Here is a 15,000-nt window from a genome sequence, read left to right on the forward strand (position 1 = left end):
ACACACACACAGACGGAAATATATGAAGGTTGAAGTTTTCGTTTAGGATAAATTTTCCTTATTTTATGAATACAGGTGTTCGTGTATTTGTATATTTCTTGTTCAATGAAGAAATAACGTGTAAATATTGTGAAATATTGGAGAGCTTTTATTGTATATGATATTCACATGTTATTCTCACTTTATCATTCGGTAACAGCAAAAGAAAATATAACAACATGATAAAATATAAGCAATAAATTAAATGAAACAAAAGGTAATAACAATAACACAATATTTAAGTTACTCTAACTTTACCATGAGTCAACAGCAAAAAGATATATATATCTACATTAAAAATACCAATAAAATCAAACAAAAATACAATAAAGAGGGCATAAAAAATCGACGATCGAGCACAACGCCCACTTACTTCGCAGAATCCATTTTGTCTCAAGATCTGTTTATAGTACATGCACACCCTGTCACACGGCAAGGCACACTTGACGTATTTCTTGTCGTCAACACATTCTAAGGAAAGAAAATAGAATAAAACACATTCTTTAACGAATTCCATTTTGATGCAACGAATAAAGTCCACGTATTTCTTGTCGTCAACTGATTAAAATGAAAGAAAACAAAGTAAAACACATTCATTAACGAATTCCATTTTGATGCAACGAATGAGTCATGTGTGTTTTACGCGTGGAGTTCCTGTCTCCTTTTATCTCAACGACGGGAGCATTTCACTTACGGTCCATGTAGGGTATCAACGTAGTAGTGACGTTGGTGAAATGGAAGGATGTGTACGTCGTGGTGGGAACTGGAAATAAATTATTATTAATAAAAACTGTATCACGCACACACACACACACACATACAGATATATCCATCCATACATACATATAAGTACAGACCCGTACATACCTCTTACTTAATTCACTTTATATTCATTTCGTTAAAACAAAAAAATATCCAGAACACCTCTCTGGTTTGTCACTCACTCGTTGTCGTTTCCGTGAGTTCACCCGCGTCTAAATCGGTGAACTCTGAACAGTCACACACGAATCTCACTTCATAGTCCTGGTGGAGTGAACAAAATTATATGTTATCTAAAAAAAAAAAAAAAATGAATGAAAGAAAAAAAATATCTATCTGATTTAGACAGATAATAAATAAAAAGGAAAACAATATTTAGTATTTATTCCTTAAATTCAATAACAAAAAAGAAAGAAATATGATATATTTTCTAATATTCATTCCCTGATTAAAAGGAGAAATGAGAGAATACAAAAAAAATGAATTTACATATTCAATCTTTAATTAAAAATGCAAAGACAGGAGAGAGAGAAAAATATATTCTAAATTCATTCCTTCATTTTTGAAAGAGGAGTAGAGAAAACGAGAGAAAGAAATATATCAAATTCAAATCACATCCACTTAATCTTTCTTAAAGGTTTTCCCACAACAAGAAGAATAAAGGAAATGACACCAGTTTATAGGATCGAATCCCAAAGTATCCTTACCAGACAGCCTCGTGGATTCTGATCCTTCTTACAGATCAGACCTTTGGAGGGATTGCATTCTATATTCTGGCCAGCTGTCAGTGCCGATGCATTAGCTAGGAGAGGAGGGAAAGGTCAAATTATTCAGTGGCAAGAAGGGTAAAACTAGATTTTAAAATTAGGTTAAAAATGAGTTCAAGGTGCCTAATTTTGATAAATATATAGATAGATTAAAATTCACTTCTGTGTGGAAAGGATGGAAACTTCAAATAATGCAATGGCAAGACAAAATATAAATCATTTCTGTGAATAAATGACGGAAAGTTCAAATTATCTAATGACATGAAAAAAAAAAAAAAAAAAAAAAAAAAAAAAAAAAATATATATATATATATATATATATATATATATATATATATCATTCACAAGTGTATCTCAATTTCATAAATGTACCACAAATAATTATATCAACTAGTCATCTCCATCTGTTTCCCGACACGTAAACCAAAAGCATATTCCATACACCACACACACCCCACACACCACACAAACAACCCAACACTACAACCTAACACCAAACACCCTTCCTCACACCAGAACCACTAAACCTCAAACTTAAATAAAACCCACAAAATCTGAACAGCCTTCCTCCCTACTCACATCCCTTCACGCGACACTCGATCTGCTGTGCATAGTAACACAAAGTCGGGTGCGTCTTCCTCAGGTCAGACAGAAGTTCGACGTCGTTCCCGTCGCTGGCGTTGGAGGAACTGAGCCACGATGTCCACTCGTTGCATTTAATGACTGGCTGCAGAGAGAGAGAGAAAAAGTAAGTAAAAAGAATATAATGCTTAAAAAATTGTATAAATGGATAAGATATATAAAAATGAATAGAAAGTAAAAATTGAGAAATTTGTAGAGATAAAAAGTACAAAAACGAATTGAAAAGTTATATATATACTTATATAAGTCCACTTTTACACTTACAGGTTGGGTGCAGAGAGAGAAAAAAAGTAAATACGAAAATATAATGTTTAAAAATATATATAAATTGATAAGATATATAAAAATGAATAGAAAGTAAAATTTGAGAAATTCGTTTAGATAAGAAATACAAAAACGAATTGAAAATAAAATGTATAAGTTATTTATATATAAATTAATATAAGTCCACTTTTACACTTACAGGTTGGCTGCAGAGAGAAAAAATGTAAATAGCAAGAAAATAGTATTTAGGAAATTTATATAAATAGATAAAATTTATAAAAATGGATAGAAAAATAAAAATTTACAAATTTGAATAAATAGACAAAATATAAAAAAAATAAAATTTGATATATTTATACAAACAGATAAGATATAAAAAATGGACAGAAAATAAGATTAGCTAAATTCCTACTAATTGCTAAGTAATAAAAATGGTTAGAAAATATCATAGATTGAATTAATGCAAATCATTGAATAAAATAAATGTATGAATATGCTTGGCTTGATAGAAAAAAGTTAGACATTAAAAATAGAAAATAAAAGTAGAAATATTGTTGCATAATAAAATAAAAATAAGCATACTGATCCACTTAACTTAATTAATAACTAAGCCTGGCTAAATAAAGAATTCAGTCAATGAATCAATAAAATCAACTAATAAATCTATAATAGATGAACAAATCTTCATGATGTAAAAACGAAAAGAAAAGAAAAAGAAGAAAAAAAGAAAATGATATTAATTCCCTAAAAAGGAAAAAAAAAAAAAAAAGAGGGTAAATAATGCATTAACATATTCATTCCTTAACTAAAAATGTAAAGAAAAATATATTCTCATATCTAAAAGTAGATAATAAGTTCCTGATATATATATTTTTTTAAAGAGAAAAAAAACGGCATGTTTCACTTGACGCGGCAAATTCTTCTCAAAATCAGTCCTCTTTTCCATTACAAATAAATAATAGAAGTACAATGAACTACCACATCCAGTTAGAATGAAACTATATAAGGAACAAACACCCATCCTATAAGATAAATAGATAAATACAACCAGAAAAAAAAGCAAAAAAAAAAAAAAAAAAAAAAAAAAAAAAAAAAACAATAATAAAAAAATATATATACATACATGAATATATATATATATATATATATATATATATATATATATACATACATATATATATATATATATATACACACACATATATACACATGTGTATATATATACATACCTACACACACATACACACACTTAAATATATAAATAACATAAAAAACATGCATATAATTACCTTCTCCGTCTCCCTGATCCAAGGGAGGGCGGTGAGGCACAGAGACGAATCGCACATCAGGTAATTATTGCTACACTGACATACTTCACACTCGTTCACTCTGAAAACTCGACCAGGCTGGAAAATCACAAGGAAAAAAAATATATAGTGTTAGTTATATGGTTGTTAGTAAAGTCATTTAAAGAAAATATATAGATTTGGTTATTGCTATTGTAGTAATTGTTGTTGTGGTATTGATAGTAATAGTGGTAACAGTGGTGATAATAATAATAATAATAAAAATAATGATATCAATAATAATAATAATAATATCAATAACAATGCTAATAGTAATATCAATAATAATGCTAATAGTAATATCAATAATAATGCTAATAGTAATATCAATAATAATAATAATACAATCAACATAAATAACAACGATAATAACAACAACTAAAATAAGATAAAAATAAGAATTGTCCTCCTTATCACCACCATCCATTCCTACCATCACGAGTATCAACCCAACATCGACACACAATCAACACCATTAAAATCAATAACAACACCGACGCTAAAACACTTTACGCCAGCGACCACTCGACCACTCACCGGCGCCACCATGTCGTTGGGAAGTCGACAGTTACAGTCCCGGATGTCAACACACGTCGACTTATCTCTCAGGTACTGGTTTCCAGGACATGCTACGGGGGAGGTGATGTTCACACAGGCTGGGGCGAAGTCTCCATTTCCCTGGTTGAATAGGTGATGTCATTATGGATATTAGGAGAAGGTGGGAGTGGAAAAAATGGAAGGGGGGGGGGGGGGTATGGGTGTGTGTGTCTGAGTTTGTGTGTGTGTGTGTGTGTGTGTGTGTGTGTGTGGGTGTGTGTGTGTGGGTGTGTGTGTGGGTGTGTGTGGGAGCGTGCGTGTGCGTGAGTGGAATTTTGTATTAATGTATGTATGTATGTGTATGTATTTATGTGTGTGTGTATTTATGTATGTATGCCTGACTATGTATGTATGTATGTATGTATGTATGTATTTACATATGCATGTATGTATGTATGTATATAAATATATATGTACGTACGTATGTATGTACATGTGTATGTATATCTGCATGTATATACATATACATGCACACATACATCAATCCATCAGCGCATGACTTCAGAACCATGCTAGTCTAAACTACACCCAAAGCAGACTACACCAAATTTCCCCTCCACCAACTCCCCTACAACTGGCACTCTGACCCACCAACACGCAGGCTAGCTCACCTGGCACTCTCCGGCCTGCTTCAACACGTACAGGTAGTTCAGACACACTCGATCGCACCGGATAGCGTTCGGCTCGTAGCGTGTACCGATGGGACATTCTGCAACAGAGAGATACTTGTTATTTTCCTTTTGTTTCTCTCATTTCTTGCACGTGAATCAAGGATAATAGACTTTTGTTTGTTTGTTTTGTTTTCGTAGTGCAGGGTTATGGATATATAGTATCTAAGTATATTTGTTATTTTCTTAATGTGAGTATGGTTAAATATAAAGATGAATAATAATGTGACTAATGCATACTCAATAAAAAGGACTATGGGCATATTAATGATTTTCTTTAAAATTTGGGAGGGAATTTTATTCATAGTTGTAAGGGGGCGTGAAGGAGAAGGACAGACTCTTAAAGGAGACGGCGTGGTAATAAAAAGGTCAAGAACCACTGATTTATATGATATAGTGGCTAATATATGTGTGTATTTGCTGGGCGATGCGGTTATGTTTAAGTAGAGTTTCATTCAGGGTCAAAATTCAGTTGCTGAGAATTCAAAGATGCATGAATGAACGAAAAAAAAAAAAATGACAACAACAGCGCTTAGCCTTAGCCCATTTGTTTGCAAGTGGGAAGCAAAAGAAGGCAAAACAAAACAAGGAAACGAAAATTAGAAAATGCCAAATTAATAATAATAATAATAAAAAAAACACACACAAAAAACAAAGGAACGAAAATCATAAAACGCCAAAAAAAAGAAAGAAAGAAAGACAGAAAAGAAACGAAAAGAAGAAACTCACGGTACACAGACGTCGCCGGTGTCGTGACGACCGTGGATTCTCTGACATCGGTGTAAGCTGTGGTGACTTCCTTGGCCGGTTGCGTCGGTCTCGTGGCCTCTGCGCGTGCGTCGAGGGGAAGAAAGCAAGAAAATAATCAAGAGAGGAAAAATAATTCTGAGGACTGTCTTTACACGTGGAATAAATTACGGTAAAAGGAAAATGAAGAAATATCTAATAATATATATATATATATATACATAATAATAATAATAATAATAATAATAATAATAATAATAATAATAGAAAATATTGTTTGGAATAAAATAAATGCCAATTAAAAAAAATTAACCTAACAAAAATACTTCGAGATTAACTTCAAGAAATGTCGTCTTTGTCACCATCATTTGCATCTGAATTTGTGAACCCGCCGGCGTTTTACTAAAATCCGACAGACACCAAATAATGAATTCCTCGGTTCCTGACACTCACCGCACGAGCACAGGACCCTGATGGCGTAGTCCTCGCACTTGGACCTGAAGCGCTGGTGGGAGTTGAAGCAGGTGAGGCCGAACTCGCGAGAACAGGTGACCCTCACGTCCCTGCTGGTGGTGTAGTCGCTCGGGGTCACGATGCGCTCCGGGGGGCCTCGCCGTCCGCCCTTCCTTCCGCCCTTCCTCCCGCCCTTGAATCCGCCCTTCGAACTGTCGCCGGCCACCTCGGTCACCTTGCTGTACTGGCACTCGATGTCCATGATGTACATGTCCTCGCAGATGCCGAAGCCCTCCTCGCGGATCTTCTCGAAGGTCTCCATGTCGCCGTTGTCCGTGTCGGGGTGCGAGACGTTGAACCACTCCGTCCAGAAGTCCTCGGTGCAGGTTTCGGGCTTCGTCGCCTCCTGGGTGGTGCTGGAGGGCTCGGAGATCTTCGGGGGTAAGGCTGCAGGGGGGGAAGGGGAGGGGCAACAGCGGGTTAGTACTCAGTGGACGGCCAAGGGGGCTCTAGAGGCAAGGATAAAGGGCATCTTCAAACTTTTCTATCGGGATCCTGGTTGGCTTTCTCGAAGTGCTTTCTCTCCATCATACTAAACTATTTCACAAGTCTCGATCCGGGGAAAAACCATATATGAATTAATTATATATATATTATTCTATTAATCCAGATGGGCACTGACAACCTACTATAGAGTCCATAATTCATCACAGGTAAAAAAATTACCCCACAAGGAAGAGAACATTAGGTAGGGAAAAAAAGGAAGACGAAGAACATACGCATAAAATACATTTCATAACAACTTCCGAAAGAAAAAGAAACAGAAGAAGAAGAAGAAAAAAAGGACATACGCACAAAATAGTTCAAAACAAATTTCAATAGAAAAAGAAGAAGAATGAGAAAACTGAATAATAATAAAAAAAAAAAAAACGAAAAAGAACATACGCACAAAATACAATTCAAAACAAATTCCGTAAGAATAATAACAATAAAAAAAAGAACATACATACAAAACCCAATAAAAGACAAACACCGAAAGAAAGAAAGAAAGAAAGAAAAAAAAAAAACGAACAAAACGAAAGAAAAAGACGTAGAACGACATACGCTTGCACTCGGGTTTCTCAAGGGCGACGTTGCCCTCGAAGTCGCACACTTTGAGCCTGGGATGGAAGAAGGTTCCTATGCCGCACTCCTTCTCCACGTACTCCGTCCCTCCCGTCCTCGTCCGGGCGCACTAGTCGAGGGAAAAGGGGAAATGGGAAAGGGGGAAGGGGGAAATGGGAAAGGGGAAAAGGGAAAGGGAAAAGGGGAAATGGGGAAAAGTGAAAGGGTGAAAGGGGAAAAGAGAAAGGGGAAAAGGTGATTGGGGAAAGGGAAAGGGGAAAAGGGGATTGGGGAAAGGGAAAAGGGAAAAGGAGAAAAGAAAAAAATATATATCCATGAACAGAGGACGAAATAAGTTTTCAACAAATGGTGATATAAGACTTCAAAACAAAAGAAAATTATATCCATGAAAAGAGGACGTAATAAGACTTTAAACAAATGGTATTACTTCGAAAATGTTTTATACTGATAAAAAAAAGTGACGAACAAACAAACAAAGACTGATTTCGGTCAAAACAAACCCATCCTTCACGCGTCACTTCTCGACGTCCTCCTCCTCCTCCTCCCTCCTCCTCCTACCTCCCTCCTCCTCCTCCTCCTCCTCCTCCTCCTCCTACCTCCTACCTCCTACCTCCTACCTCCTACCTCCTCCCTCCTCCCTCCTCCCTCCTCCCTCCTCCCTCCTCCCTCCCCCCTCCTCCCTCCTCCCTCCTCCTCCCTCCTCCCTCCTCCCTCCTCCCTCCTCCCTCCTCCTACCTCCTACCTCCTCCCTCCTCCACCTCCTCCTTCACTCACCTCGTAAAATTTCCTGCAGTCGGTCTCGTGGGGCGTGATCTGCTCGTCCCACATGCTGCACTCCTTCCTGGGCGGGGGCGTGGCGACGGGCGGGGGGGTCGTCGTGGGCGGGAAGGGCGGCGGGAAGCCCTCCTCCGTCGTCGTCGTCGTCGTCCCTGGGCTGCAGTCGCAGAAGAAGCGGACCTCGTAGTCGTAGCAGTCTGCGGGGACGGAGGGGGGGCGGGGGGGCGGGGGCTCGGTTAGAGAAAAATCGTTATCTCTCTCTTTTACAGCATATATATATATATGAATAAATAAATATGTACACACATACATACACACACACACACACACACACACACATATATATGTGTGTGTGTGTGTGTGTGTGTGTGTGTGTGTGTGTGTATGTATGTATATGATACATACACACACACACACACACACACACACACACACACACACATTCACATCAAACTTTAACTTGCTACTCACGTTCAGGAGCCTGCAAGTCGTCATTGCACTGAAGACCATTGTTGATGTTGCAAATGATGCCCTTCTGCCCGGCTAGATCATGCGGCTGATTTAGGCCTACCACGCGGCACTGGGTATCGACGATGTACTGGGCCTGGCAGAAGCTGTACTTGGCCGATAAGGAGGTCAGGTCATCAAGGTCATCCTGGGGAGGAGGTGTAATTGATGGAAGGTCATTTGACTAGCAGGTTGGATCTTTGTTTTTGGTGTAAGGAAATACATAGAAGAAATATAGAAAATTGATAAAAAGGGATTTAGACAACACAGACGCTCTCACTGACTCACTCACTCATTCTTTCTCTCTCTCTCTCTCTCGTTCTTTCTCTCTCTCGCTCTCTTTCTCACCCACCTATTCACCTACTCACTTTTTCTTTACCTTTCTATCTCTCTCTCTTTTCCTTTCATTCGCTCTTTATCTCTCTCTCTCTCTCTCTCTCTCTCTCTCTCTCTCTCTCTCTCATTCTCTCTCTCTCTCTATCTCTCTCTCTCTCTCTATCTATCTCTCTCTCTCTCTCACACACACACACACACATTCAGCTACTCACTTTCTCTGTATCTTTCTATCTCTCTCTCCTCCCCTCTCATTCTCTCTCTCTCTCTCTCTCTCTCTCTCTCTCTCTCTCTCTCTCTCTCTCTCTCTCTATCTATCTCTCACTCTCTCTTACTCACTCACTCTCTCACTCACTCACTCTTTCTCTTTCTCTCACTCACTCACTCCCCCCACACGGCCTATCTACACGACGGGTACCTCCCACCCACACACGCAACTCACAACCACTCGCACGCAACTCACCCAATCTCCAGGGCTTGGTGTGTGGGTATTCATCCATTCCGTCCATCCGTCTGTGCACACGGGTACAGGCGTTGTTTCGGGCACGGGAGGCCAAGCTAAAAGCAGGATTAACAACAAGTGTTATAGTGAGAATAATGTTATTTTGATGATAGTGCTAATGCTAGTGATAATGATAATGATAATGATAATAATAATAGTAATAATAACAATGACAATAATAATAATGATAATGATAATGATAATAATAATAGTAATAATAACAATGACAATAATGATAATAACAAAAATAACAACAATAATAATAACGATAATAAAAACAACAACAACAATAAAACAATAATAAAATCAATAACAATACTAATAATAAGGATAATGATATTAATAACTATGCTAATAATCACACCAATAATGATAATGAAGTATCCTACTGATTTTTTTTAAATTTACAAATCAAATTGTAATGTTTTCTTGTAATGTTTTTAATTGTATTTCCACAAACGTATCTCGAACTTACTTGGAATAGTCGTTGTTTCTGTGGAATAAAAAAAATATTATAAATCAATTTTTATGACGATGAATTCCTATTTATATAGAGTTCAATCTGTCTGCATTTTCAAAAGAGTGTTTAATAACTGCTAAGCTGATACAAGTAAAAAAAAAAAAAAAAGGGGCAAACTTTCTTTTCTACTTTTGCAATGAAAGTTTAACGGAAACTTAAGTAAGGTTTACTAATAAGAATAAATCAAAACGAGGAAAAGAAAGAAAGAAAGAAAGAAAAAAAAAATGCCAGCCTTTGCCAACAAATCCCGTGAATATAAATAACAATAACTACAAAAAATTGAAAGAAAAAATGAAAGGTAGACAAACAAAAAATAGAAATAAACAAAAGAAAGCTAAAAAAATAGATAAAAACAAAATAAACAAGCAAAGAAACAAATAAAAGAAAAATAAACAAACAAGAAAGTAAATAAACAAAAGAAGAAAGCTAAACAAACTAGAAACAAAAATAAAGCTAAACAAACAAGAAAAAACTAAAAAAGAAAAGAAAAGAAAGCTAAATAAAACAAGCCAGAAATAGACGAAAGAAGAAAGCTAAACAAAGACAAACAGAAACAAACAAAAAAGAAAGCTAAACAGAAACAAACAAGAAAAGAAATATACAGAAAAAAAAAAGTTAGACCCCTCCTCCTTCTCCCCCCTACCCCTCAAAACAACAAAAACAAACACCAAACAAACCAAAACAAACACCAAACAAACAAACAAAAACAACCACCAACCATCACCCAAACAACACCCAAACACAACTCACCTCTGACGTCACAGCCCTTGAGTTCCAGCCTGAGAGAAATGGCCTGGTAGAACTGCAGAGGGACCACCCGGATATAACGGGCGTACACGGGCTCAGGGAACAGATTGGTGACCGGCGTGTCCTGGTCGGTGTTGCCCGTGAATTGCTGTTGGGGAGAGGGAATGTTTAGGGGAAATGAGATGATATTTAGGGAAAATGAGAAGAGGGAATGTTTAGGGGAAAGGAGAAGAGGGAATGTTTAGGGGAAAGGAGAAGAGGGAATGTTTAGGGGAAAGGAGAAGAGGGAATGTTTAGGGAAAAACGAGAAGAGAGAATATTTAGGGAAAAACGAGAAGAGAGAATATTTAGGGAAAAACGAGAAGAGAGATTATTTAGGGAAAATGAGAAGAAAAAATATTTAGGGAAAAACAAGAAGAGAATATTTAGGAAAAACACGAGAAGAGAATATTAATGGTCGGGAAATGATAAAGTGGCAAATTGGGTGTTTTTAAGAGAGAGACAAGAGAAATGATAATGGTTGGGAACTGATGAAGTGGCAAATGGGATCTTAGGAAATGCTGTTGGGAAAATGAAGTGACAAATGAGCCGCTTTACGAGAGAGAAGAAAATAAATCACGGTTTGGAAAATTAAGTGGTAAAGGGAGGAGGGGGGGGGCTAGGAGGGAGAAGAGAAAATGACAACTGACTGAAAAATGAATTGGCAAATGCGGTATTTAATTAAAAGAAAGAAATAAAAAAACCTATGATTTGGAAAATGAAGTGACAAATGGGGTGTTTTAGGTGGGAGAAAATCATAAGATAATGGCTTGGAAAATGAAGTGATAAATGGGGTGTTTTAAGAGAGAGAGAAAAAAAATAAATGGATTGGAAAATGAAGTGGTAAATGGGATGTTATAGGAGAGAAAGTAGAATAATAATGGTTTAGAAAACGAAGAGGCAGTTGCGGTGTTTAATAGAAAAAAAAATGTGGTTTGGTAAATGAAGAGGTAAACGAGATACTCGTTTTAGAATGAATGTAAATAAGATACTAGCATTGGAATGGTAAGGATTTGCTGTCAATTAATGGGTTTATGATAGCGAAAAAAGCGCGTCACTGTTTCTTATGAGAATATAATATATAATGTTATGCTATATATCATAACTCACTGCAACTCAATACCCCAAAGATAAAAAAGAAAACATTACAAACATCTCAGAAGAAATGTACAAAAACCCTAACTAAATAAACAAACCACGCGGATACAGTAAAAACAAAAAAAAAAAAGCTAAAAAAAGAAAAAAAGCTAAAAAAAAAGCTAAAAAAAAAAAAAATTGATTAATAATAATAATAAATAAATACAAAATAAAATAGACACATTACCATTGCATAAGAGGTCTCCGGGCTCTTGACGCTGTCCCACTTGAGTCCCGTCTCGGAGAACTGGACGGCGAATCTCTCCACGAAGAAGTTGAAGAGCGGGTGTCCCTGCGTCACGACCCCGGTCACTTCCTTCACTTCGCCGAGGTCCACCTGTGAAATTGTGGAGGATTTTTGTTTTAGTTATTTATTTGTTAATGTATCTGTATTTCTACCTGGCTCGTTTTTTTGTTTTTTTGTTTTGGTTATGGGGAAGATGGTTATGTTTTTTTTTGTTTTTTTAATGGCGTGATTTAAGAATTGGAATGCATAAGATTGTTTTGCTGATCTATATTTTTTGTTTTTTTCTTTTTGCTTAAGGAGAAGTCAGTTATATATATATGTATATATTCTAAATAAGAACATGAATGCGTTAAAATTGGAGAATGAACGCCATTTTATTCGCACAACGTCCGTGAGACTTTCCCGCCAAAACAAAAGAGCCTCAACAATATCCCGCTATAAGGGATCACCACTCGATCGGCCGTTATTACCTGCAACCACTCCTTCTGGATGGCCTCCTGGTCATTCGGACTCACGTCCTGAGCAGTCCAAGCCCAGTCCGCAAAGAGACGAGCTGATTGGGGATTGCCGTCGGGATCCAGAACGGAGGAGGCGGTTATGCGGTCATTGGGGATTCGCCAATCTTGCATGCCCAGTCCGTCCTGGCACTCGCACTCGCACCGCACTCGGATCTCGTAGTCCTTGCAATAGCGCTTTCCACCTGCGAGTGAAATCGTGCTCTTACTAGTACTAGGCTATATGTTTCCTAATATTTTCGTAAAAAACATTATCTCAAAAATCTCTCTTTTAACCTTCCTTAACCTCTTTCCTCAAATCCCAGATACGCACATTTACCCCTCCCCACCAAGGAAAAAAAAAAATATATATACACAGGTAAATTGATAAATAAAGATAAAAATAAAATAAAACACAAAAGATAAGAAAACAATAAACAAAACAAATTAAAATACCCATAAGCCCCCTCGAAAAAAAAAAAAAACAAAAAAAAACTAACCACTATTCCGGCATCGCGCGCCCTTGTTGTCACACGTCACCACTGCCTCCACGTCACCGCCTCCTACAGGTTGACACTCAACTTCGGAGATATAGTGGTCGGGACAGATGCCATTGATCTGCGGGGGAGAGGGGGAGAGGGGGGAGAGGGGGAAGTTTGGTGAGATCAGGTGAAGTTTCTTTCGTGTTCGGGGATAGAGTGGAGGTAGATGGATAGAATGGGCGTGTGAAAGATAATGAGTGATTCATTTAAACAGAAAATAACGGTTGCATATCTTGGCTTACAATTACACAATGTTCTTTTTTATCTCTAATTCTTGGACTATATATTTTTTTTTCCCTCAGAACTCAAATTTATTTTTGAAAGAAAGATAGAGAGTGCAAAAAACGAGAACAAAAATAAAGAGAAAACGTAATACACGATATTAAATTTATCTCTTGGATGAATTAATGATAGGTAGTAAGAAAACAACAACAACAGCAGAGAGACCTTAAAACCAAAAGAAAGAAAGAGAGAGAGAGAGAAAAAAAAAAACACGTATTAACCATATCCCCCCAAAAATATCACGAAAAACAATCAAAAAAAAAAAAAAAAAAAAAAAAAACAATTACAGCTGAAACCGCCAATAAACCACGGTTCCGAACGACCTTACGCCCGTAACCCACCTTCCTGATTTCGTCCACGGACTCGAACTCCCCGCTGGCATCCGGGAAATGAATATTATACCAACTCGACCAGCCTTCCTCCTCGCAGGTCATGGGGGTCGGGGCAGTCACAGGGGGTCTGGAACAAAAAAAAAAAAAAAAAAAAAAAATAAAATAAAAATGGAACTATAGATAAATTAGATGCATAAACAGATAAATACGTAATGCAATTCATGGACTGTAACTATCACCGTTTTCTTTCGCAATACTGATAATCGGTTTGCGTTTTCTGTGAGGAGTTATATTACCTGAATATTCCTCGTGTCTAATATGCGTAAAAAATCGGTAATTGGTACGTGAGGAAATGTTTCTTTTGTCATTCATTGTGAAGAAAAATACTGTATTATTAAATCTCAAAAAACAGTATTCTAAAGCGTTATAAAATACATGAATATCAGCCTATAAATACATAGTGTTTTCTAATGAACTGTTTAGATATTCTTAAATTCAAACTCTTATGCAAAACATATCTTAAGAAGAAGGACAATAATGAAAAGAAGGAAAAGAAGAAAACAAGGGAGAGGAGAAGAAAAACAAGAGAAAGAAAGCAAAAACAGAGAAAACAGAAAGAGATTATGAAGAAGAAAAAATACAAAAGAAAAAGAAGAATGGAAAGAAAATGTGAAAGAAAAACAAAGCAAAACGTAAAAGACAAACAAACAAACAAACAAAAAACGAAATAAAAAGAAAACCAAAGCAAAGAAAACAATAACAACAGCTCAAAACTACATAATAAAACCGAGCCAGTCGCAGCTGTTACCGTCGTCTGCGTGTGGCGCCTTAGGACTTACACAACGGGGGTAGAAATGATGGGCGGCGTGACAGGGGACGCGGGCGTAGTAACAGGAGGGGCGGCTGTGGTGGTGATGCCTGAGGGAGGAAGATAGGATTAATTGTGGGTTTATTTCTGGAAGATCTCGGTTAGATTTACCGTAATATAATGGACAATGATAAGGTGAAGGTTTAGGCGTGTTTATTTTGACATTTTGTTGCTCTTGGTTGGGTATTGTTGATTTGTCTAGGTTATCCGAACACGGTATAAATATTTCCAAGGTGTAATTCCTGCTTAAGTATTTGCAAAAAAAG

The 15,000-nt window shown here is 36.8% G+C and overlaps 1 protein-coding gene across 1 annotated transcript in view; it reads right to left on the reverse strand.

The window, feature by feature from the left end:
• The window catches only part of LOC125044636, a 119,856-nt gene that overhangs the window by 23,831 nt on the left and 81,025 nt on the right, over positions 1 to 15,000 (reverse strand). The window contains exons 34-54 of the mRNA XM_047641403.1: positions 14,706 to 14,784; positions 13,876 to 13,993; positions 13,211 to 13,328; positions 12,687 to 12,916; positions 12,157 to 12,306; positions 10,797 to 10,941; positions 10,002 to 10,019; positions 9,488 to 9,582; positions 8,656 to 8,839; positions 8,182 to 8,381; positions 7,387 to 7,516; positions 6,283 to 6,729; positions 5,812 to 5,910; positions 5,026 to 5,123; positions 4,355 to 4,495; positions 3,761 to 3,877; positions 2,145 to 2,292; positions 1,506 to 1,600; positions 984 to 1,062; positions 734 to 802; positions 413 to 510 (exon numbers count right to left, since the gene is read on the reverse strand). Of these exons, the coding sequence (XP_047497359.1) occupies positions 413 to 510; positions 734 to 802; positions 984 to 1,062; positions 1,506 to 1,600; positions 2,145 to 2,292; positions 3,761 to 3,877; positions 4,355 to 4,495; positions 5,026 to 5,123; positions 5,812 to 5,910; positions 6,283 to 6,729; positions 7,387 to 7,516; positions 8,182 to 8,381; positions 8,656 to 8,839; positions 9,488 to 9,582; positions 10,002 to 10,019; positions 10,797 to 10,941; positions 12,157 to 12,306; positions 12,687 to 12,916; positions 13,211 to 13,328; positions 13,876 to 13,993; positions 14,706 to 14,784 (2,858 nt within the window). The remainder of the gene's footprint in view (positions 1 to 412; positions 511 to 733; positions 803 to 983; positions 1,063 to 1,505; positions 1,601 to 2,144; positions 2,293 to 3,760; positions 3,878 to 4,354; positions 4,496 to 5,025; positions 5,124 to 5,811; positions 5,911 to 6,282; positions 6,730 to 7,386; positions 7,517 to 8,181; positions 8,382 to 8,655; positions 8,840 to 9,487; positions 9,583 to 10,001; positions 10,020 to 10,796; positions 10,942 to 12,156; positions 12,307 to 12,686; positions 12,917 to 13,210; positions 13,329 to 13,875; positions 13,994 to 14,705; positions 14,785 to 15,000) is intronic.

This window comes from Penaeus chinensis, chromosome 36 (genome assembly GCF_019202785.1).
Source record: "Penaeus chinensis breed Huanghai No. 1 chromosome 36, ASM1920278v2, whole genome shotgun sequence".
In the NCBI taxonomy this organism is placed as follows: domain Eukaryota; kingdom Metazoa; phylum Arthropoda; class Malacostraca; order Decapoda; family Penaeidae; genus Penaeus; species Penaeus chinensis.